The sequence below is a fragment of the Manis javanica genome, chromosome 4 (assembly GCF_040802235.1).
Source record: "Manis javanica isolate MJ-LG chromosome 4, MJ_LKY, whole genome shotgun sequence".
Taxonomy (NCBI): domain Eukaryota; kingdom Metazoa; phylum Chordata; class Mammalia; order Pholidota; family Manidae; genus Manis; species Manis javanica.
The window spans coordinates 162,933,752-162,957,360 of record NC_133159.1 but is presented as its reverse complement, the minus strand read 5'-3'; the positions used below and the strand labels follow the sequence as shown (position 1 = coordinate 162,957,360).

The following is a 23,609-nucleotide window of genomic DNA, read 5'->3' as shown; positions in this document are numbered from 1 at the left end:
GAAAGAAGAAAGAAGGGAGAGGGTAGGAGGGAGGGAGGGAGGAAGAGAAAGAAAAGCTTACTTTCTCAGCCAAAGGACAGAGAAGGGGAAAACCAATAGAGACCTCATGAGTTGACCCAACCCTAGTTCCACCCCAGGGCACCAGCAGGTGGTCCAGTTCATTCACAGCAGCAGCGGAGTCCTGCGTTTCCCTGCCCTCCACACAGTGGCATAAGGAGACCCAGCAGTGTCTGCCTGCCCCTCTGCAGAAAGTGGCCCAGCGACAACATTCAGTCCAGGAAAGTACCTTCCAACACCACAAAAGGCACCAGCAGGGATTGAGTGGGAGCCCCAGCTGCCCCAAAGAACAGAGCATACCAGAATTGTATTTGGAGGGCTCAGAACACCGAACTGCCATTGGAAGTAAAACCCATAAAAGAAGCAAGAGCCTGTACACTACATGCAAACAGGACTGCCACCTGCTAAAACAGTTGAGTAAATAGGATTGAGCAATTCCTACCCTGATAACCCAAATGTCCAGGATACAGGATACAACAGAAAAGCACTCATTATACCCCAAATCACGAAAACCATAGTCTAAATAAGAACAAGGCAGTCAACTGATACCAATACTGATGTGATTCAGATGTTAGAATTTATCTGACAAGGATTTGAAAGCAGTTGTAATAAAAATGGCTCAATGATGAATTAGAATTTCTCCTAAAAAAAATCTTAGCAAAGAAGTAGAAATTATGAAAAAGAACCAAATGGAAATTAGAAAAATGAAAAATTGTACAATTTAGAACTCGGATGAACTCAATAATAAAGTCAAAATGACAGATCAAATCAGGTTACTTGAAGACAGATCAGTAAAATTTACTCTGAACAACAGACTGGAAAAAAAACAAAAAAACTCAGGGACCCATGGGACAATAATAAAAAGAACTAACATTTGTACCAGTCCCAGAAGGAGAGGACACAGTGTGGGACCAAAATATTCAATATAAGTAATCTTCTGAAAACTAAAGACTAAGAAAAGATCTTAAAAACAGGGAAACAACCAGGAAGGAACACTGTCACATTTGTTTTAGTGTTGCCTACAAAAGACACTGGAGGCCAGAAAGAAGGGATGCAACATTTACCAAGTGCTAAAAGCAAATAAGTGTCCATCTTGGATCCTGTATGTGACCACACTGTCCTTTAGGAATGAAGAAGAAACAAAAACATTCTTAGAGGAAGGGAAACTAAAGAGTTTGTTGTGGTCTACCCTGAAAAATGGCTAAAGGAAGTTCTCCAAACAGAAACTAGCAGAAGGCTGGGACCTTCAGGAAGGAAAAAACAAGAGAATAGGTAATAACGGACTGTTCTTCACCTCTTGAATTTCTTTACCCATACTTTCTGGTTGAAGAAAGTTATGCCACCATCTGATGTGGTGTTCAATATATGTATGGATAGAGAGTAAGGATAGAAAATGATAGTAGTGGCTACATTAATACCAGATAAAGCAGACTTCAATGAAAGAAAAGTACTGGGGACAAAGAGGGACATTATATTATCATAGAAGGATCACTCCACCAAGAAAATAAAGTCATCCTAAATGTGCATGTACCAAACAAGAGCTTCAAAAACATCAAACAACAACTGCTAGAGCTGAAAGGAGAAACAAATCCACAAATACAGCTGGGGATTTCAACATCCTACTCTCAGCAATTGATAGAAAAATTAGACAAAATCATCAAGGATATAGAGTTGAATACCGTTCACCGACAGAATCTGACATTTACAGAACATTTCCCCCCCAAAAACAGCACAACACACATTCTTTTCAAACATCTATGGACTATTCACCCAGACAGACCATATTAACAAATTTAAATTTGTTCCCAGATCATAATGGAATCAAACTAGAAATCAAAAAATAGAAAGACAAGAAGAAAAATCTCATTTGAAAGAATACCTAATATAATTGAGCAATTCATAGAAACTCCTTGGAGAAGGCGCTGTCTTATAAATACTTAATAAGGAATAGGTGTTGTCTGGTAAATAGGTAGAACTATGGCTTTTTCAGCTAGAGGGGACAACATACAAATAAATGGAGAAGAAAAACACATCTTCCATGAGGTGAAAAAGGCAAGGAGTGATGAGATAGAAGGTTGTAGATGTTTGTCATTTTTGTGGAATTCTGATATCTAAGCCTCATTCTAATTTGGAGACATTTTCCTATCTTAACAATTTTGGGAGAGAAGCAGACCTGTGTCCAGAGGTGGAAAAAACCAGATACTCATTTTCCCAGCCTCCCTTGCAGCTAAGGAATGGGCATATGATCTTAGGTATACCAGTCACATACACTGATACACTGACTTGGAATTGGTAGCTAGTGACACAAAAGGGCAGGGACAGTGAAGACTTTTCCAAGACAGTAGTGGCAGGCCAGCAGGACCTGACTACGGTACAGCAGGGGCAGCACTGTGAACAGCAACACCTAGACCAGTTCTACAGCAAGATTTGGTCTGTTATCCCTTGATGTGTAGCTTGAAGCTTGGTTCTTCAGTTTTCTAGGAAATACTGTTCACTAATTCACATTCTTTTAATAAATTATTTCACGAAGTTATTGTTGCTTGAAGCTAAGAACTCATATTGACAGAGGCTGCAAAGAGAGGAGGGACAGAACCATGGGGTCCTTGTGTACCACATTAAAAGTATGGCTCATTCTGAAAATAGTTCTAAAATTCATATGGAACCACAACACCCTGAATAGCAAAAGCAATCCTGAGAAGGAAGAATAAAGCAGGGGGAATTATGCTCCCTGAATTCAAGCTCTACTACAAAGCCACAGTAATCAAGACAATTTGGTACTGGCACCAGAACAGACCCATAGACCAATGGAATGGACAAGAGAGCCCAGATATAAACCCAAACATATACGGTCAATTAATATACGATAAAGAAGCCATGGATATACAATGGGGAAATGACAGCCTCTTTAACAGCTGGTGTTGGCAAAACTGGACAGCTACATGCAAGAGAATGGAACTGTATTATTGTCTAACCCCATACACAAAAGTAAACTTGAGATGGATCAAAGACCTGAATGTAAGTCATGAAACCATAAAACTCTTAGAAGAAAACATAGGCAAAAATCTCTTGAATATAAACATGAGCAACTTTTTCCTGAACGCATCTCCTTGGGCAAGGGAAACAAAACAAAAAATGAACAAATGGGACTACATCATGCTGAAAAGCTTCTGTACAGAAAAGGACATTATCAGCAGAACACAAGGCATCTCCAAAGAAGAAATTCAGATAGCCAACAGGCACATAAAGAGATGCTCCACATCACTAATTATCAGGGAAACGCAAATTAAAACCACAATGAGATATCACCTCATGCCAGTTATGATGGCCAACATAGAAAAGACTAAGAACAACAAATGCTGGTGAGGATGCAGAGAAAGGGGAACCCTCCTACACTGCTGGTGGGAATGTAAACTAGTTCAACCATTGTGGAAAGCAGTGTGGAGGTTCCTCAAAAAACTCAGAATAGAAATACCATTTAACCCAGGAATTTACCCTAAGAATGCAGTTTCCCAGTCTCAAAAAGACATATGCACCCCTATTTTTGCAGCACTATTTGCAATAGCCAAGAAATGGAAGCAACCTAAGTGTCCATCACTAGATGAATGCGTAAAGAAGATGTGGTACATATGTACAATGGAGTATTACTCAACCATGAGAAGAAAACAAATCCTACCATTTGCAACAACATGGATGGAGCTAGAGGGTATTTATGCTCAGTGAAATAAGCCAGGGAGAGAAAGATAAGTACCAAATGATTTCACTCATCTGTAGAGTATAAGAACAAAGAAAAAAACTGAAGGAACAAAACAGCAGCAGACTCACAGAACCCAAGATTGGACTAACAGTTACCAAAGGGAAAGGGACTGGGGAGGATGGGTGGGAAGGGAGGGAGAAGGGGAATAAGGGGCATTATGGTTAGCACTCATAATGTAGCAGGGGGAGGGGTGCACGGGGAAGGCAGTATAGCACAGAGAAGACAAGGAGTGATTCTATAGCATCTTACGCTGATTGACAGTTACTGTAATGGGGTATGTGGGGGGGACTTGATAGTGGGGGGAATCTAGTAACCACAATGTTGCTCATGTAATTGTATATTAATGATACCAAAATTTTAAAAAAAGAAGAAAAAAATTAAAAATAAGGTAGACTTTGTTTCCTAGAGCCTAATTTCTATTTCTGGATGTGCTCAAACCACCTGTCCCACTCTTAAGGTCTTATCCTCTTGGGCTGCTTGTAATGAAGCACAGTAGAAATGTAGATGGTTTCAGATTTATGGTATGCCCTACAAATGTTCATACTTACCTTTAAGTAAAAAGAACAACAACAAAAAAGTGTGGCTCATTTTGGAAGGAATGGCAAGCACTGATGGTGTTAAGCTAAAAAGTGATAGGGACATACCATACCAGTCATAAACCACAAGTGCTTGAAATACGAGCCATTGCACGTACAGAGACTGAGCAGTAGGACCGGTAGATTTAAACTATATAGTCAGGGGGAAGGGGAAAAACAGCAAAGTAAAGGATGAACCCCAGGTTTCCAACCTGGATGTCTAGAAGAATGGTGATTCCTCAAACTGAGATGAACTGGAACCAGTTAATAATGAGTTTATATCTGGACATACTGATTTTTTTTCTTAAAAATTTTTATTTTAAGATACCTGTAAATTTATGTGTGTAAGAAAGAATACAGAGAGATCCTCTGTATCCCTTACCTAGTTTCCCCAGTGGTAGCAGACTGCCGTACTATAGCCAATATCACAATTGTATGTTGACACTGATATGGTCAAAACACAAGTTTCATCAATGATAAATTGGATGTCATCAAAATTAAAATACTTTGTTCTGTGAAAGACCCTATTAGGACAAAAAGACAAATTACAGACTGAGAGAAAATATTCTGCAAATCATATATTCAACAAAGGATTTGCATCTAGAATATATAAAGAATTCTCAGAATTCAATATTGAAAAATGAACAATCCAATCAGAAAATTAGCAAAAGATTTTCATAGACATTTCACCAAAGAGTATATAACAGGTGACAAATAAGCATATGAGAGATACTCAACTTCATGAACAGAGAAAAGCAAATTAAAACCACATGAGATGTCACTATACACATATGGGATTGGCTAAAATAAAAGGTGTTAACATCAAATGCTGGTGAAGATGTGGAGAAACTGGCTCACTCATCCATTGCTGGTGGGATGTAAAATGGTATAGTATCTCTGGAAATCATTTTGCAGTTCATTTTAAAATGGTTTTACCATACAACCCAGAAATTTCACTCTTGGGCATTTATCCCAGAGAAATTAAACTTGCTTTCAGCAGAAACTTGTACACAAATATTCATAGCAGCTTTATTCATTCATTAAAGTAAAAAAACTAGAAGCTACCTAAATGTCCTTCAGTGAGTGAATGGTTAAACTGGTACATCTATACCATGGAATTCTACTCAGCAGTAAAAGGGAATGAACTATTGATGCACATAACGGGTGAACCTCAAGGAAATCATGCCATTGCATATACAGAGCCATTGCACTGTATGAAAAAAGCCAATCTTAAAAGAATGGATACTGCACAATCCCATTTATGTAACATTCCCAAAATAACAATTATAGAGATGGAAAACAGGTTAGTAATTGCCAGGGGTTAGGGATGGTAGGAAAAGGGGAGCTGTGGCTAAAGGGGAGGTACAATAGAGTTTTTTTATAATGGTACAGTTAACTTGAATATGATGATAGTTCCCTAAAGCTACACATGTGATAAAATTTCATAGAGCTATACATGCGCATGCAAATGAGTGCATGTATAACTGAAATTTATGTATGCTCTATGGATTGTACTAATGTCAACTCCAGGTTTCATATTGTACTGTAGTTACATGAGATGCTGACAATAGGAGAACTTATGTGAATGGCACAGAAGGCCTGTACATTTATTTGGGACTTTCTGTGGGTTTAATGATTTTAAAATGAAACATTTATTTCTAATGAGAACATTTAAGAGTTACTCTCTTTCAAAATAAATAGTTTAAAAAGTCAGGTTCAAAACCAACACGACCAGTCATAGAGACCATGCAATGTCGTCTTACAAAATGTTTCAAGATGTTTGTGATGTTTTCACAGTTGCTGCTCTCTATAAATGAACAGAGTGCATGGAAACTTCGACAAAGCATTCTCTTCTAATTCTGGGTATTTACAGAGGAACTAATGACATTTGTTCTCTGTGTTGTCTGAACCTTAATTTCTTTTTGCGCTTTTGTTTTCCATTTTAACAGAGGGGAACCTGTGGCTGGATCACCTCACCCCACCTTTACTCCCCGCAGGGTGGTGGTGGTGATGTATGTTTTTAAAAGTTGTTTTCTCTCTCTCTCACTAAAAGTTCTTTTCATAGCCCCAAGTTAAAATGCTTATTTGCACCTTTCTTTCTCTCTCCATTTTGGGATGGGACTTAAAGCCTTTGGGTATCTTAAGTATAACTTACTCATTTTATGTTCCAAGCTTTATTGTAGTATCCTAAGATTGGGCATTCAGCTACTTAGGAGTGTCTTGAGATTCTAAACAGCTAAGAAATCCTAAGACCTTCTCATATATCTTTTCCATGGTGAGTAACTTTGTATTCAGGGAGGAGAGAGGGAGAGAAGTGGAGAAACATTAATTATACACATTACATTGGAAAGCCTGAGTGTTTTTTGTCTTTCTCCTGGGGTGGCAGGGACAGTCATTACTAGTAATGTTAATACCAATGCCAACACAACAGTACTTTTGAATAGTGACAGAGACTCATGATGTAACTTTGGCACAACATTAAAGCCATAAGACCTCCTGTTTATGTCTTACTGAAACAAATCATTTTCTTAGACTCATGGAAAGCCTCAAAGCTGATGACGAAAGACAGTCATTTCCTACTTGTACGGAGAGAGGAAACAGAGAGCTCTAAAATCCCAAAATGGATGGATGACCAATTGACATTATAAAAGAGTAAAATTCATCTCTTTAACTGGGCCCCTTGTTCTCCATCTATACAGTTCTCATGGCTTTGATATCAACTGTGATCACCATATTTTATAGTAAATAAAAATAGCAGCCACGTTAAGACATACCTATGCATCTTGGGAGAGAAGATATCTTGTTGTATTTCTGATATAGCGTCTTGAATTCTTGAAGAAAATAAAAATAAAAAAGATTTATGTCAATGCCAGAGTGCTGGTGCTCAAGCCAAAGTTCCAAGGATGGCTTAGAAAAGGCTTACAGACCAAAGCCAGGGACTGGAGGTTTTTAAAAACACTGTTAGATGGCACTTTTCTCCCCACTTCTTCGAGGTCATTCCCAAATGAAGCAAATCAACCACCGACTGAATAGTACACCCTTCACAGCCTTTGCTTGGAAATTCAACCTTTTTTAATGAATTAAGGAGTGAGGAAAGATGCTACCAGATATTTTTTGAAACTGACACATGGTTTTGCACCAAGGAGATGTCTTTAGCTCTTGGGTGATTTGCCCCTGTTGTTAGCCGTTTGCTCTGGATGGGTTTTTCCTGTCACCGATTGTTGCATTTCTCCTGATCTCGCATTACTCCTGATCTCGCCCTCACCACTTTGAGGTCCCTCCCAGGACAGATGCTACTCCAAACACAGACAAGCCCTGTGTGCACATGGGAATATCACAGAGTGCCCACGTGCCTGCCAGTCTATCTCGGATGACCTGCGGTCATAGTTGGGTTTGCAATCACCAAGCCTCTTCAAAATGCCCTGGTTTTCCATGGTGATTCTCACTAGCTCCCGGTTCTTCATTTCTCTGTTCAAGCTGAAAAACACAAAATCTTGAGATGGGTGAAGTATAAAATTCTCCTCCTGGATGGGAATGGAGGAGATGAAATTGCCACATCATGAACTCTGGCTGCCTAAGTGCAGGAAGCAAGCTGTCCTGAGGCCCTGCACGCTGGTTGGACCAGACTGCACGCTGGGAAACTTGCAAAGCATTGGCAGGTTTCTAACAGTGACTCCCTACCCTCTTGTCCACTAGAAGATTTTACTTTATTGATCTGGGTACAGCTTGGGCATCGGCATTTTGCAAAAGCTCCCCAGGAATTATTATGTGAAACCAGGAATGAGAAGGTCTGGTTTTTATGATGGGGGAAGATCTTGCTTAAGGATAAATTCAAATGGCTGGTGATGTTATGTGTAGCTCACTTCATTCCTCAGCTCTCAACCGTTTCAGATCTACAAGGATATAGGAAAGGCATCCTGACACTACCCACTACACACACACACACACACATACAAACCCAGACACACCCATCGCGTCCTTTCCCTTGCATACACTTCCTGTGTAGCCCTGGCCACCTCACTGCATTATTTACATAAATGTCTCCCCTACCAGACCTGAAGTTCTTCAGGGTTAGGAAATATAAATCTCATTTCTTCTCTGTATTCATGGTGCTTAGCACAGAATAGTGGATCAGGAAACATAGAACCAATTTTTAAGAATGCTGTATCATAGTCCAGCTGTGGTGACCATTTTACAAAAGTATGTAGCTCTTTCTTGAGACAAACTCTGAATAGGACTCTGAAAAATCTATTAGATGAAATAAAAACGAGCTCCTTAATGCTAGAGAAAGTTCCCTGTTTTTGCTAGTTTTCATTCTCCTTAACATGACTCCGGGTACCCCTCAGGATGACTTTGCACTAAAACCCAACAAGGGTAAAGTCAATTTTAATTTTTATTAACTTTATGAAAATGAAACGAAGAGAGAAAAAACACTACCTCTTGGAAAAATATTCGTTCCAGCAATCCACCTTGGCAGGACCGCGATGAGCATTTGCTATTTTCTGACACAGTTGCTTGTTTTCATATTTGATTTTGTCAATTCTCTTTTGTTCACCCTGGTAAGAAACCCCACCCCACCAAGTGACATCACCACTACACAGTGCCCTGACACACAGTGGCTCAGCATTACCTCCTTTGGGCTCTGGGAAAGGAGCAAACTGAGGGCCACTGTGGTTTGAGAGCAGAGCATGGGAAATAGGGTGGCGTGCACGGGGAGGAGGAACATTAAGGAATCTGGGTTAGGTAGGTATTGGGAAGGCTCTAGAAACTAGACCACTTTAGGACATAGATAAAAATCAGTAAGGTACATCTGCAGATGGCAAGAACAAATACCTGTAGCTTGCTCAGTTTTAAAATGTTGTGTGTGTGCACCACTGGAGGTTTGGTATCGACAGTAGGCTTCACTAGAGGAGGATAAAAGCAGTGTCACGTCACAGGAGTCTCTCAGCTGCCTTGGAGAACCTACTCACATTTCAGACAACGGCCCTGACTAATACACGTTACGATTTTGAATTCTGACCTTAATCCAGTTCAGGAATTGTAGTTTAGTTTAATTTCCCAAACTGACATCTTTGAAGAGTTTGGAGCAGAAATGAAAAGACTGGTGAGAGCTAGAAAAATAAAACTTAGTGATAAACGAAGTTTGAGTCATTTGAATCCAATGAAGGAGCCTCTCTCCCACCCTTTCCCAGGGCCCAGCCTGGCCACTGGATGCTGGGGTCCCAACCTCTCTCTCGCTTACTTGGCTTTCAAGAGTTTAAATGAGCGTTTCCATCAAATGAACTCCCTGGTGGCAGATAAATGTTGTCACTGATGTGACCCAACACAGCAGATCAGGCCATATCATCCATCATATGATCTGATTTACTGTCAGTATCTCTAAGGTGGACCCTTCCAGAACCTTAATCACGGTGTCCAGCCCAATCTCCCCATGTACCTGTTTGTATTCTATTCTTGTGAAAGATGTAGTGGAAAAAGTCCATTTTCATCCTGAAGGTTGTGCTTTGCCTGTGATTAGAGACAATTACAGGGTAAGCTAGATAATCTAGGGAATTGTTCATTTTCTCTTGCTAGTCTCACTTCAGGAATGAGGCATCCAAGCTCCTCTGTGAGGTACTTAGCTGTCCCCATGACGGGTGGTCATAGTTACCCAGTTACGACATCAGGGACAGGTCTCTGGGAAGGAGGAGCAGCAGCAGGGCATGCCTGGCTGTCCCGGGGCTTCTCTTTTGAAAGCCAACCTAGGTTCAAAACAAGATGAGGGGCAAGACTCAGAAGCTTTCCCACCTGCCTGGAATGCAGATGCCACCATCTCATTTGCCTGTCCCTGTGGGAAAAAATGTGATGTGCCAGGAGGGGTTGGGGGATGGAGAAACCCAGCCTTGATTATATTCCCTGAGCTATAGGCTAAGTAATGTCCACTGCCAATGGTTTTTCCCTGAAGGTGTGAGACCACAAGATTTGTGGGGAGGTGAAAGACGACGTGTATGATAATCTGATCCAATTTCTTCATTTTGCAGAGAAAGAAACAAGTCCAGAGCAACAGCCAAGCTGCTTAAGAACCAAGTTAGTGGCAGAACTGGGCTGTGGGTCTCCCGAATCCCAGGACCGTATTTGCTTTTGGGTGGGTGGGAGGATCTTCTTTTTTCCTGCCAGTGGGGGAGGACAGAGACTGTCTTTTGCGCCTAGTGGGATCTCAGTAAATGATGAGTTGCTGACACCAGGCAGTGTCATAGTGGGCTGGGGCTTGCTCCAGGAAGGACAGCAAAGGAGCCCGATTCTCATTTTTATATTAGTATAGGGTGTAGCACCTAAGGGGTCCTCGACAACTTTTGCGGATGAAGAGGGAGAACACCTATGGAGTGCCCACTGTGTAGCACTGGGCACTTTCCTCGAAGGTCACATTTATTCTCTCAAACAACCCCAGGACTTACGTACTATTATTACCACCCCCATTTTTTGTTTTCAGCAAACAGGCTCAGAGATGTTAAGTAATTCCCTAGGGTCAGAATGCAAATCAAATCCTGGTTGCACAGGGCCCAAGCCTTTAAGCACGATGCTGACTCTCAATGAATGTCGCAAGAAATGTGCCGCACAGTGGGGTTTCTCAAACTTTAACCGTCCTAGGGATTCCCCGGGGGCCCTGTAAAATACACAGTCTCATTCAGCGGGCCACACCTGGGGCGGAGATTCCCCATTTTTGACAAGCTCCCGGGTGATGCCAACGCTGCTGGTCCGCAGCAGGCAGGGTCGGAGCTCATAAGGGTAACCGGGCGTCCCCGCAATATTGAAAACAAGCGACACGTGGGAGTACCTCGGTCGCTAGGAACAGTTGTTGGGTTATGCATTTAGTTTCCCGAAGTCACTGCGCTTTCCAGTTTATACTGATACAGAAAATGCCTTAGCTGGGGGTGGGAAGAGGACCCCCCCCTTAGCTCAAAGGTGGCGCCACTTCCTTCACCGCGGACAGGCCCGCGAGCTTCCAGAGCGCCCGCCCATCACCCTGCGCCCAGAGGTGCGCGTACCTCCCACGAATGGGGCGCGCGTGGCCGCCGCGCTCCGCGGCTTCCCGCGCCTGGTGGACCCGCCTCCGGGGCGGGACGGGGCGGGCCCCGGCTCGGGAGCCCCCGCCCAGCTGACCCGGCTGCTCTCCCCTTGCTGGCTGCTGCCCCGGCGTGCAGGGCCCGGCAGCCGCCATGTCCGGCCCGTTGGAGCTCTCGGTGCAGGACCTCAACGACCTGCTCTCGGACGGCAGTGGCTGCTACAGCCTTCCGAGCCAGCCCTGCAACGAGGTTACCCCCAGGATCTACGTGGGCAACGCGTGAGTCCCCGCTCCCGAGCCCCGGGCTCGCCGTTCCATCCCCGGAGCGTCCCGCCAACCCTAAAGCTGGGGTGGGGGCGGCGGCAGGCGCGGGTCAGGGCCTGGAGGTGGTCGTCAGTCCGGGACACAGCTGGCTGGGCAGGCGCTGGAGTCGCCTACCACCCCCCGCGCGTGGGGCTCGGGGGCTGGATGTCGCCCCGCCCAGTGGGGTCCTTCCCCTCGCGGGGTGTACGAGCTCGGGGGCCGCTAGGCCCGGCCAGCGTCCTACCCGGAGCCGCCACTAGGTAGGGGCTTGGCTTTGGGCGGGGTCGAGGCTACCATGTTCACTTAACAGGTGGCCCTGGTAGCCCCACCGGTCCGCGAGTCATGTGACAGCTGCCTGGTTCTGCAGTGAGATCACCGCGGAATGTCTGCCTTCGCTGCCATGGCAATGGGCTGACGTCACATTTCAGGCGTGGAACTTTCCCTGCTGGGCTGCCCGGATCAGGGAATAGAAATATTCGCGACCAGGGATCCAGAGGGCTGGGCCTCCCCCGCGTTCCAGATAGGGTTTGATTCACATGGGATTCCAGAATGTTTCAAGGATAAACCCCATAAGGAAATGAGCCCCAACTTAGTAAAGGCCCCTGTTCTTTTTATCACCAGGAAATGCATTTTTATCTATTACAAGTTCTCACCAAATTAATTTTCCCGTTTTCTGTTAGTCAAACTACTAATCAGAATTTCTCAGCAACAGGAGAAAACCAGTGCGAATCATTCTGAGGTGTGCTGAAAAACCAGCCAAAAACAAGGACTAGGTTACCGTGCCTGTACAGCTTTGGGAAGGCTCAGGTTACCCAGTCACTAACGCCCTAAGCCCCAGGGATCAGGGACTGCATGTTGGAAACCCAGGACTAACCCCTTTCCGTTACACATAAGGACATGGTATCCCATCATGGTTGAGGGATTGTGAGGACAGCTTCAATGTCTTGTTCGTGTCTGTATCCCCTCATTGGACTAGGACCTGCTGCTTAGCTTGCTAAGGACTGTCACAAAAATGGGGGTCATCTCAGAGATAGATGAGGTCCCTAAGGCAGGTCCCAGCCTCATGGGAATTGGTATCATCCATTCCATGATTCACTCACCATATTGAACACCGACTGTGTGTCAGGCAATGTGGAATGTTCATTCATAATGATAATGGTAAATTTGTTGAAAGCTGAATTAGTATTAGAGAAGGGAGATGAATGGGAGTGACTCTTCAAAGTCTTTTTTTTCAGTCTGCCATTGCTTTATAATTGTGTGTAGTGTCTTGAGCAGGGACACCTGAAACAAAAGTCCCAGGGTGTCAACCAAAGGCCTTAATAGTTGCAAAGTTCTGAGGATAACCCCCTGTGCAGCCACCCAAACAGCAGGTGTCCTTGGCACCTTCAGAAACCCTGCTTTCTTGGGCAGTTTGACACATTCAGCCACTTCCCAAGTAGAAACCAAGGCTGTGAATGTCTGGTGGTAGCCAGAGTGGCAGGTGGTGATGGCCACCATAGAAAATGCATCCCTTGCCCTCTAAGCAAATCTGAGTTCCATGTGACCAGGAGTGTAGGGGGTGCTCAGCAGGGAACATGGACCTAGCGCTTCCCCCAATCAGGAGCCCCTTAACAAAATCAAGCCTCTTGATCAGGGCTTGCAGGGTGGAGAGGAACCTTTTGGAGCCACGTTTTCTAGGTCTCCGGATCTGCAGTTGACGGGGGCATGAGAGACAGAACGAGGAGAAGATAGAGCAGGGGTGGTGTCAGGAGAAAGGAGCTCTCCTTCCAGCTGTGCTGCTCAGTGGCCCACGTGAGCATGTGCACATCCTTCCGATGTCCTGGTGGGCTAGAGTTTAAGCTCTGTGCTTCCTTCCTCACAGAGCTGCTGGGACAGGCAAATGAGATCATGTAGGAGAGGCGTTTTCTAAAGTATAAGCTGCTGTTTGAATTGGGATGTTGTTGTAAGATGAAATAAAGGAGCCCTTTGACTATTCAGATCAAATGTTTTGTAACCCCCATAGCTCTGTTGGAGCCACTGGCTCCCCAAATGCTTACTCACCCAACAGAGCTTCAGAAAGGAGGCTAGTGGACTGTGGCAGGAAGGATCCCTCTGGGAGTCGGAGGGGCTGCTGTATTTTATGTTCCAAAGAGGCTGCCTGGGATGTGCTAATTTCATTCTTCTTCACTAAGATACCACATACTCCCTCAGCGCCTGCTGTGTGTCAGGTACATAACAGGTGCTGGGCATTTAGACCTGAAGCAGACCTGGTTCCTCCCTCAAGGCGCTCCCGGCCTGGACATGTGAACAAAAAAGCACAATCAAGCGTTAGAATAGTAGCACTGATGGAGTCAGCTTCAGTCTACAGAATAGCTTGTTGAACACTCAGAACCCCAGGGGGTAGGCACTGTTATTATCCCATTTCACAGAGAGGAAAACGGAGTTACAGAAAGACTAGGCAACTTGCTCAAAGTTGCCTGGCTGATGAATGGCAGGGCTGGATTCAGACGCAGGTGATCTGGCTCCAGAGGCCATTTTTAGCCACTGGGCTATACCATTACCACAGTATAGGGAGCATGATGAGCAATCGAATGGAGGGAAGACCAGGAAATACTGCAGAGGGTGGTGAAAAATGAGAGGGTGCGTGTCCACAGAGGAGTTGGAGGAGAGCATTTCAGGCCGGGGATGGCGTGGGCATGAAACCACCCAGTCTATTTGGGGAAGCTGCTGGTAATTAGATATGGCTGGGGTGAGGAAGCAGAGGGCCATAAGATGGGGAGAAGCCAGGAGGGGCCAGACCATGGTGGGGCCCTTGGTCTGCCAAGAGGTTTAGAATCCTCCACCTTCCTCCCCTGGGACTGCCAGTTGGCCAGCTACTCATCCCCCGCTGCTGTCTCCTGTCCAGGTCTGTGGCTCAAGACATCCCCAAGCTGCAGAAACTAGGCATCACCCATGTCCTGAATGCTGCTGAGGGCAGGTCCTTCATGCATGTCAACACCAATGCCAACTTCTACAAGGACTCCGGCATCACCTATCTGGGTATCAAGGCCAACGACACACAAGAGTTCAACCTCAGTGCCTACTTTGAACGGGCTGCAGACTTCATTGACCAGGCCTTGGCTCAAAAGAACGGTAAGGGAACTGCTGCCCAGGAACAGTGGGAGGCAGCTCTGACTGGACTTTTTCTAGAAAACAGGCCCACATCAGGCTTCCTCTTGGAGAACCTGTTGTCTCCCATCTCCTGTGGTGAATGGCAGAGAACTTTAGGTCTCTCTTTGCTTACCTGGCTGCCTGCCTTACATAGGATGTGCAAACCTTTCACACAATGACAGCCCTGGGGTCCTCCTGTTTGATTTGACTTTGGCTGAAGGTTAATTTCCAGGCACTCCTCCCATTACCCCTCATTCAAGTAGTTGATTTTCCCTGATGCTAAGTCCTGAGGTGAAGGAGCTACAGGGCTGGGTGATTCAGCAGTGCAGTGGTGGCCTCCGGACCAGGGCCTGCCCACCCCTCTGCCACTCAAGGCTGGACACTCCCTCGGTGCCCCAAGGGAGCTGTGGCAGATCAGTCTCCACATCCCAATAGGACAAGGTACAGCAAAAGATGAGGCAGCTATCTCTTCTTCATGCCCCCTCTTTTTAAGAGCAAGTAGAACACCTCCCACCCGCAAAACCCCCCACAGGAGTTACCCTCACACCTCACCAGCTAGAGTTGGGTTACATGCATACCTGGCAAGGGGAGTGGGGCAGCCATGATTGGCATCAGCTGAGGGTCAGCAACTATGGCCCACAGGATAAATCTTCCAACCTTTTTAAATGCTTCCTGCAGCTTCCAAGCATTAAGTCCCAAGCAGAAGTGCTGAGGTGCTGACAATCAGGGAAGGCTTCCGGAGGGAAATCCTACGAGGCCAGAGGACTGACAACATCAGCTGAGCTGATGAGAAAGGCCAAGGCCACGTGCCCTTCCTGCTTGTAACCTGCGTTCTCTCAGCAGCTGCCTTTACCTCCTGCTGCTTCCCCCAGCCTCTTCCTCCCTCTCCACCCCAGACCACCCCAGGGGAATGACCCCCATGGAGGCACAGCCTGCCTCGTCTTCCTCACTCTGGCCTGTCTGTGCTACACAGGGGCTGTCCCTGCTCTGGCAGCGGATGCTCTACCGATCACCTCGCACAGGCTCAGCATGCCCAGGGCTCACAGAAGATGCTTCTTCCTGTGCCCAGCAGCCTCCCCACTGGAATGATTTCCAGTGAACAGGGTGTTCTAGATGCTGGCTATATCTCATGTTCAGGGCTCAGGAGGGAAGCTTTATTGCTCTGGGAATCTGCAGACTTTCCTGTCAGGCCCTTCGTGGTTTTTCATGGTCTTGCATGTGTCATCCGCCTCCACTCCAGCTGTACCGAGCTCCTGTAGAGATGAGAATGGGGAAAGGGGATGGATTTTGCTCTTCTTGGATGTCAATTGGCTGTCCACTCAGGGAACTTAGAGCTCTCGGACTTTCTTTCCTCTTTCCATTCACCTCGGAACATAGCCTGACTTCTGTGACCTCCTGCCTTAGCCCACACGGGCTGGGTGATCAGTCTGGAAAGTTCTTTCTGCTGCTCCCTACCCTGTCCTCTGGCAAACTCCACCTTGTGCTTTAGCACTGGGCATAGTGTCCTCTTTTCCATGAAGCCTGCCCTCAGGCTTCTGCGTCCCTTGTCTGTCTTGCCAGCACCTGATGCAGCATCAGGCACACAGCAGGTACTCTGCAAATGGTTACTGAGCAAGTGACAAAAGTGAGTTCTATGGGCTCTTTGCCAAGTGTAAATGCTTCTAAGATTGACTGGCCAAATGAGTCAACAGAAATGCACTGGCCATCAGTGGTGTGCAGGGCACAGGGGTTCTGGGGCCCATCACTTTGGGGAGGTGGGAGTGGCCAGGGACACTCAGAGGAGGAAGCGGTCACTTCCAGCTGGGAAGATCAAGGGAGGCCTTATCAGGGTGGTGGCATCTGGGTGAGGCCTGGAAGGATGAGAGTTGAACCCTCCCCTTCCGCACTGGCGCTGTGAGCCCTGGGCATACTGAGTCTGTGCTAGGTGATTGGCAGAGGGTCCCACGGCCAGAGCAGGGATGGGGAAAGCCCCACTCTGAATAGGTACCTCGGGCACACTGCTGGAGAGTGCATGAGCAGGGAAGCATAGGCCTCCCCCTTCCTGTTCTGGGAGGCATTGGGAACAGAGAGTCATGTTTGGGGTAGGTGATAGGAACAGAAGTGACTCTGTTTTAACTCTGAGCCAGCAGATTTCCTTCAAAAGAATACCCCAAGAGGTGTTTGGTGGGTAATGATTCACTTGCTAGTCAAGTGGAGCACCTCATGAAAGACAGAGATTGTAGGGCATCCAAAAATCAATACCCCATCATTGTTGCACTTAAGGAGCTCATAGTCAGGCAGAAGAGGGTAAGTCTGTCTGTGCATGGCCAGCAGTCGCACGGAGCAGGGCTGCTGAAACAGAGAAGGGTCCTAGTGTTGGCTAACATTTCTTGAGTATGCACTAGCCTAAGGTTACGCATATCATTTCCTTTCATCTCCCAACCATATTATGCAGTGGGTACTATTAGCACAGATGAGAAAGTTGCAGTGCTGTGGATTAGGTGGGTCACGGAGTTAAATAATCAGTGTATTGGCTAGGGCTCTCCAGAAAAACATTGCCAGTAGAACATATATATTATTTGTTTCAAGGATTTGCTTTACATAACTGTAGGGGCTTTCATCTAAAACCGTAGACTGGCAGGCTGGAAACTCAGGACTTCTCTGAGGCAGAAATCCTTCTTCTCCAGCAAACCTCACATTTTGCTCTTAAGATCTTTAACTGATTGGATGAGGCCCACCCATATTATCAAGGGTTACCTCTTTATTTGAAGTCAACTGATGGCAAGTGTCTATCACATCTACAAAATACCTTCTAGACTAGTGTTTGACCAAGTAACTGTGCATCATAGATAAGCCAAGTAGACACACATTTAACCGTCACAGCCAGCAAGTTAAAATTTAAACCCAGATGCATATGACTTCAAAGATTTGAGTTCTAAATCCCTGTGCTGACAAAGGAAACACTTGAACTGGGGTCTTAAGGAATGAGTAGGAGTTTTCCAGGTAGCCAAGAGAGAAGTTCTTCCAGGTAGAGGGAACAATATGTGCGAAGGTACAGAGGTGAGAGAAAGCCTGGGAAGGTGTCAAGGCTGAGGGCAGTTGGCCTGGTAAGCCACACTTTGGAGACTAGACTACCCTGCAAATGGTGACAGGTTGTATTGTATTTGAGGAAGTTCCTTGCAGCTGCTGGGTGAAGTGTGGATTGGTGGTGGAGGGCACAGAGTGAGAGCTCGGTTTGGAGGGGTAGAGTGGGCAGAGGGGAGAGGTGACGCGCACTCTGGGGAGGGGCGGTGGCAGAGAGAAGCTGAGGCTTTGGCTCAGGGCATGTGAGACTCCGTTGGTGCTGCTTCTGGCGTCTCCTAACATTCCTTCCTCCCTTTACCAAATGCTGGGGCTGCCGCAGGGAGCAAGACAGACAGACATCCCTGCCCAGGTGGAGCTTACATTTCAGGGGAAGATGACAGTGAATGAGCCAAAAGGATTTGTGGCCTGTTGGGTAGGGGAGTGAAGCAGGGAGATGGGGATTGGGGAGCACAAGGAATAGGAGTGGACTGGTGTCTTTGGAAAGAGTGGGCAGGAAAGGCCTTCCTGGGAAGGTGACATTCCAGGAAACACCTGGGACAAGAGGTGTTGAAGGCTGAGGGGCTGCAGGAGTAAGGGAGGAGGGACTGGAGGAGATGACGGCAGAGGTGGGGGCCAGCCTTAGCAGGGCCATGAGAAGGTGTTTTGTTTTGAATTCTAATCTTTGTGTTTATATTTGACATACGTGTTCCTTTTATTTTTTAAACTACTTTGTTGAGGCCTAATTGTCCTGTAATACATTACACATATTTAAAGCATGCGATTTGATAAGTTTTGGCATATGTATACACTTGTGAAGCCATCACTATGGCCGAGATAAGTGAGCACGTCCGTCACCCCCCAGATTTTCCTCATGTCCCTTTGTGACCTCTCCCTTCCGTCCCTCTCAGCCTTCCATTCCGAAGCAACCACTGATCTGCCTTCTATCACTAGACATGAGTGTATGTTTTGTAAAGTTTTATGTAAATGGAATTACACGGTATGCACGGTTTTTTGGTCTGGCCTCTTTCACTCTGATTACTTTGAGCTGCCTCCCCGTCTCTGCACGTCCCAGCGGCTCATTCCTTGTTGGTGCTGCGCTGTGTTCCATCGTGTGTGATATGTCACGGCTTGTTTAGCCATTCACCTGCTAATGGACATCCGGCTTGTTTCCATGATTTGCTGTTGATCAAAATACAAAATTCACTTAGAGAAGTGTACACATCACAAGTGCCAATCAGTACACTGTGCACACCCAGCTAGCAGCCCCCAGATCAAGAAACAAAACACGACCAGCACCCCCAGCAAGCCCACCCCATGTTCCCTTCCAGCCTCAGGTCCCGGCTGCTCCCTGTTCCCACCGTCCACACTTCGAACAGCATAGAGCAGTTTGCCTGCTCTCCCGCGCCGCGGGATCATACACATCCTATTTGTGTGTGTTTCGTCCATGTTGTTCTGGTAAATTGTAGATTGTTCATTCTTATTATTTATCCACTCTACCACTCATGGGCCTTTGGGAGTTTCCAGCTTGCTGCTATTATGAATAGTGCTTCCTATGAACATTCTGGTATGTGACTTTTGGTGAACATGTGTGCACACTCCTGCCCAGCATGGATCTGGGGTGGAATTGCTGGGCCACAAGGGATGCATGTATTCAGCATGAGTAGATACTGCCACACAGTTTTCCAAAGTGGTGTGCCAATTTCCACCCCCTCCCAGCCACATGTTAAAGCCCCAGCTGTTTTACATCCTTCCAGAGGCTTTGTGTTTTCCATCTTTTTCATTTTCGCCATTCTGGTGAATATGCCATGGTCTCGAGCTGTAATTTCTATTTGCATTTCCTGGCAGAGTTTTGACTAGAGCTGTGGCGTGGCTGGATGGCCTCTGCTCACATGTCCCCCTGTCTTACAGGCCGAGTGATTGTCCACTGCCGTGAAGGTTACAGCCGCTCCCCAACGCTCGTTATCGCGTACCTCATGTTGCGTCAGAATCTGGACGTCAAGTCTGCCCTGAGCATCGTTAGGCAGAACCGTGAGATTGGCCCCAATGATGGTTTCCTGGCCCAACTCTGCCAGCTCAACGACAGACTAGTCAAGGAGGGGAAATTGAAACTCTAGGGCACCCCCACTGCCTCTTCTCTAGAGGTCGGACTGGGGAGGCCCTGGTTAAGGCTTCCCAAGCTGCCATGTTTAGGAAACACAGTGTACCCTGCTCCCAGCATCACCAGGCACTTGCCCACAAGTCTGTCCCAACACAGCCCTGGGCCACTCTCCCCCTGGAGGGTGTATAAAGAAGCTTGCTGAGGAGGGTGTGCTTGCTCCCTGGCGTGTCCTGTGCCTGCAGTTTATGCTGCCGTCTCCCTGAGGTTGGGGGGGGTGCAGAGGAGACAGCCTGTGACGTATGCTTCTCCCAGATGACCCAGGGTGGAAGGTCTGTGGAAACATAAGGCTCGAGACCGCCACAGGGGCCCCTCCTGACTTCCCCTAGCCCTACCCCACTGCAGAGTCCCCTCCGGATTGGGGACCGCAGCACCTTGAGCCTCCTAAGGGAACTATGCAAACGCAGGCCCCTCTCCCACCACCTCTGTCTCACTGTCCCCTCACAGCCATCCACACCCAGCTCCTCAGCAGAGGCACCTCAGGAGGTCTGAAGCTGGTTGGGGTGGCCAGCAGTGGTTAGTGGATGCAAATTGCCATGAAGAGACTGCATTTGAATTATTTCCTTAGGATTGAACGTACATAAACAAAGAGGCCTTGGGTAGGCAAACAAATTCCTGTGAACTCTCCTAAGTCAATAGTTTTTTAGATGCCCGTCTGTGGAAGGCTTGAGTTCAGAATCCACTGCTTTGGAATATTCCCCTCGGATTGCTCTCAGTTTGTTAGAGCGCTGCCTTGGGCATGGTTTTATTTTTCTTTTTTAGAAAACAGGGTGTTGAAGTCCATCCTATTTAAAAACCCCACCATTTGGAGAATTACAAGGGTTTTGTCCTGAATTATAGAGTTGGTGAACCCAAGCCACTCGTGCTAACTGCTTTTTGTCTCGGTTGCTATTCCAAGAACAGAAAGAGGAAGTTGGCCAATTACAGCGTGTGTGGAGGGGTGGGGATGGGGGGGGGGGGTGTATCTCAGAAACACAGCCAGAGGACGGACAAGTAGAGAGATGAAAGGTCCCAGGCTCTCACCCTGCCCACTTATAGGTAGTTCTCACAGCTCTCTGGTGCCAGAAAAAACCCTGGAGCCTTGGGAGCAAAAATGACTCAGCCAGGCAGAAGTGAAATGTGGTGCAGCACCCAAATAGAGCCTTTACTGGTGGGAGAGCAAACAAACAAAAAAAAACACCTTTTTTTAGGATTTTTTTAGGATGATGTCAGAAGGCACTAGTACTCAATTCACGTGTATGCACACATTTGTCAGAATATAGTTTTGTTTTGAACAGTCTTGTCAGAACTTTGCATGATTATCACCATGGAAAGTGCTGCAATGCCGCCGTCTTCAGGTTCCGTCTCAGCTGTCCCCCAAGTGCCTAGCGTGCCGGGCTCAGATAAAACTTCATGCAATTACATTTTTCTGAGCACCAAATATATGCAAGGCATTGTTCTGGTGGGTGTCTCAAGCTCCCAGGAGCCTGAATTTGTGGTAGGATCGCTTGCAAGGATTTGCAGAGGAGTCTTACCTGAAGCAAAGTATCAGGGATTTTTGTTGACTATTTGAAATTCAGTTTTAAATTTAAATTCAGGCAGTGTTAACATGTTGTGGCGAATGTGCCTTTTTCAGAGCAACCAGGAGCTTGTGGCTAGGACAAGGAGAGGCAGGTGAGCCTCAGAGCCTCCCTCACAGGCGCAGCAGGAGCAGCGTTGTGCAGCCCTGGCGTCCCTTTTTCTCTGTGACCACAGCAGCCCTGAACCCACTGCGATCTGTCTTTGTTACACGTACCTGGCTGCCCAGGTAGACCCACTGAAGTGAAATGGCCCTCCTCTGTAAACTCTGCTCCTCCCTTCGCTGCTTTCTTTCCAGTGACTGTCCCACTTCATCTACCTTGGTCCTCACAGTGACCCTATCAGGTTGGGAGAGCTTGCTCATGTATTGCTATCTTTAAAAAAAAAAAGGAACTGGGCTTCCGAGTGATAAAGAGTCTCCTGGTCCTAAGGCAGAGCTGTGGCAAGATTTCAGGTTTGCTGCTCCACGAAGCTGAATTCTTTCTTTCAAACTATACTCCTTTGAGAGAGAGGAGCCCCCTGTGAGTGTCCAGGTGGGCTGCGCATAGCCTTGACCTGGCCATGTGCACAAGAGACAGTTAGCTTTGTGGACAGAGTGCAGTGATTCAAGCTGTGGTGCCAGGGGGTGTCTAGGTAAGGGTGGGAGGGAGTTGGCATGAACCCATCCCTGCTCCAAGAAAAGGAAGTATAGCATGTGGGTCCCTGACTGGGTTAGTATGTGTGGGTCTTCTTCCAGGAAACCAGCATCCCTAAGCTGGAGCTTTGTGCTCTGCTTCCGGAGGAGGCTCAGGAGCTGGGGCTGAGGCTCCTCTCCTACACCCAGGCAGGGGTCACCCTGCAGGACAGCCACGGCCTAGGCTAGTGAACTAGGACCTCTTGAGGGCTTCTCTATGGGGGCATGAGGGAGAAAAGGCCATTGGGACAATTACTGCCTTTACTTTGGGGCTACTTTTATGCTAATAACTTGGGATATCTTGACAGTCTTTAGTCCCAGAAACCCCATATTTACTTCATGAGATTTAGCTCTTAGTTTTTTGAGTAAAATAAAATCAAATTTTATTGTGTAAGAGCCAACACATGCCCAGCTGTGAGCAGAAGCTGTTTCTGGATAGCTTTCTATCCCTGGGAAGTGTTGGAATAGGAACTCAGGGTTCCCTTACTGCCTCCCCAGACCTGATCCCTTTTTTCGACTAGCAGACCCCCATCTAGGCCAGATTAGAGCACCAAACAGTTTTGTTCTCAATTCTAAAGCACTACACCTCCCACATGCTGGTCTCTTTCCCTGCCACTCTGACTTATCTGGAGAGCAGACATCTCCATCTGTCAAACAAGATGACTCATCTAGAGGACCTCTGAGGTTCGGACACTACGGTGGGTTCCCTACGAGGGCCCACTTGGAATTTACCACCACCTGGAAATTATGGGGTGTGAAATGACATGATGACCAGCAGGTGGCGCTGTGTTCCACCCGTGGTGATGGATGGTTTGAAAAGGATGTCGGTGCCTTTTGTGTCACAAGTTAATGTTAAGATGCTAATGTTTAATCAAAATAAGCACTGATCTGATAATATGAAGATATGAGCTTTCCCCACAGGAAATTTTCTGTCATAAACTGGTGTCAAGAATCACTGAAGAGTCAACAATGATGGTCCTTCCAAGTCAAGATTTTATCCTGATTGGAAACGGGCCATCTCTGGTTGAGAATAGATTGGTTGGAAGCTTATCTTACCTTCTGTCAACTTTTAGGGTAATGTGACTGTGAAAGTGTGAATTTTCTGGACAGGAAAGGGGAAATTATTAAATTGGTTTTTTTAAAAAGTAAGGTTATTAACATCTGTTCTATCACAAATCAGTGTTAAAATGCTAAAACTAACCAAAATAAATGTCTTACCTTACAAAGAAATGGTCTCTCTTGTTCTGACCACAGTTGATTTTCTTTTATGCTTAGCTTTGGTGTTTACTGTTTCTAACTTTAAAAAATTATCCTCTAAAAAT

The 23,609-nt window shown here is 46.3% G+C and overlaps 2 protein-coding genes across 3 annotated transcripts; one reads left to right on the top strand and one right to left on the bottom strand.

Annotated features, from left to right (window-relative positions):
* Positions 1 to 6,666: 6,666 nt before the first annotated feature.
* CFAP97D1 (CFAP97 domain containing 1) lies at positions 6,667 to 10,018 on the bottom strand. Of its 2 annotated transcripts, XM_017645439.3 has the most exons (5): positions 9,824 to 10,018; positions 9,220 to 9,290; positions 8,824 to 8,942; positions 7,740 to 7,863; positions 6,667 to 7,217 (listed from the first exon to the last, which is right to left on the bottom strand). In XM_017645439.3, exons 1-5 carry the CDS (start codon positions 9,945 to 9,947, stop codon positions 7,161 to 7,163), a joined length of 495 nt encoding a protein of 164 aa, XP_017500928.1. In that variant the 5' UTR covers positions 9,948 to 10,018; the 3' UTR covers positions 6,667 to 7,160. The 2 variants fall into 2 exon arrangements, with proteins under 2 accessions (XP_017500928.1, XP_073091761.1); XM_073235660.1 differs by lacking the exon at positions 6,667 to 7,217 and having other exon boundaries at positions 7,477 to 7,863; positions 9,824 to 10,017.
* A 61-nt stretch (positions 10,019 to 10,079) lies between these two features.
* Positions 10,080 to 23,517, top strand: DUSP3 (dual specificity phosphatase 3). The gene is made up of 5 exons (XM_017645452.3): positions 10,080 to 10,131; positions 10,407 to 10,452; positions 11,568 to 11,707; positions 14,616 to 14,842; positions 19,811 to 23,517. The coding sequence occupies exons 3-5, from the start codon at positions 11,583 to 11,585 to the stop codon at positions 20,014 to 20,016; spliced, it is 558 nt and encodes a 185-aa protein (XP_017500941.1). The 5' UTR covers positions 10,080 to 10,131; positions 10,407 to 10,452; positions 11,568 to 11,582; the 3' UTR covers positions 20,017 to 23,517.
* Positions 23,518 to 23,609: the final 92 nt, after the last annotated feature.

Coding starts and splice junctions, on each gene's coding strand:
- CFAP97D1 (XM_073235660.1), bottom strand. CDS start 9,947: ATGAACAATTCCCTAGATTATCTAGCTTACCCTGTAATTGTCTCTAAT. Junction 8,943..9,219: donor TAAAACTGAGCAAGCTACAG/GTATTTGTTCTT, acceptor GTTTCTTACCAG/GGTGAACAAAAGAGAATTGA. Junction 7,864..8,823: donor AACGAATATTTTTCCAAGAG/GTAGTGTTTTTT, acceptor TGTGTTTTTCAG/CTTGAACAGAGAAATGAAGA.
- DUSP3 (XM_017645452.3), top strand. CDS start 11,583: ATGTCCGGCCCGTTGGAGCTCTCGGTGCAGGACCTCAACGACCTGCTC. Junction 11,708..14,615: donor AGGATCTACGTGGGCAACGC/GTGAGTCCCCGC, acceptor TCTCCTGTCCAG/GTCTGTGGCTCAAGACATCC. Junction 14,843..19,810: donor GGCCTTGGCTCAAAAGAACG/GTAAGGGAACTG, acceptor CCTGTCTTACAG/GCCGAGTGATTGTCCACTGC.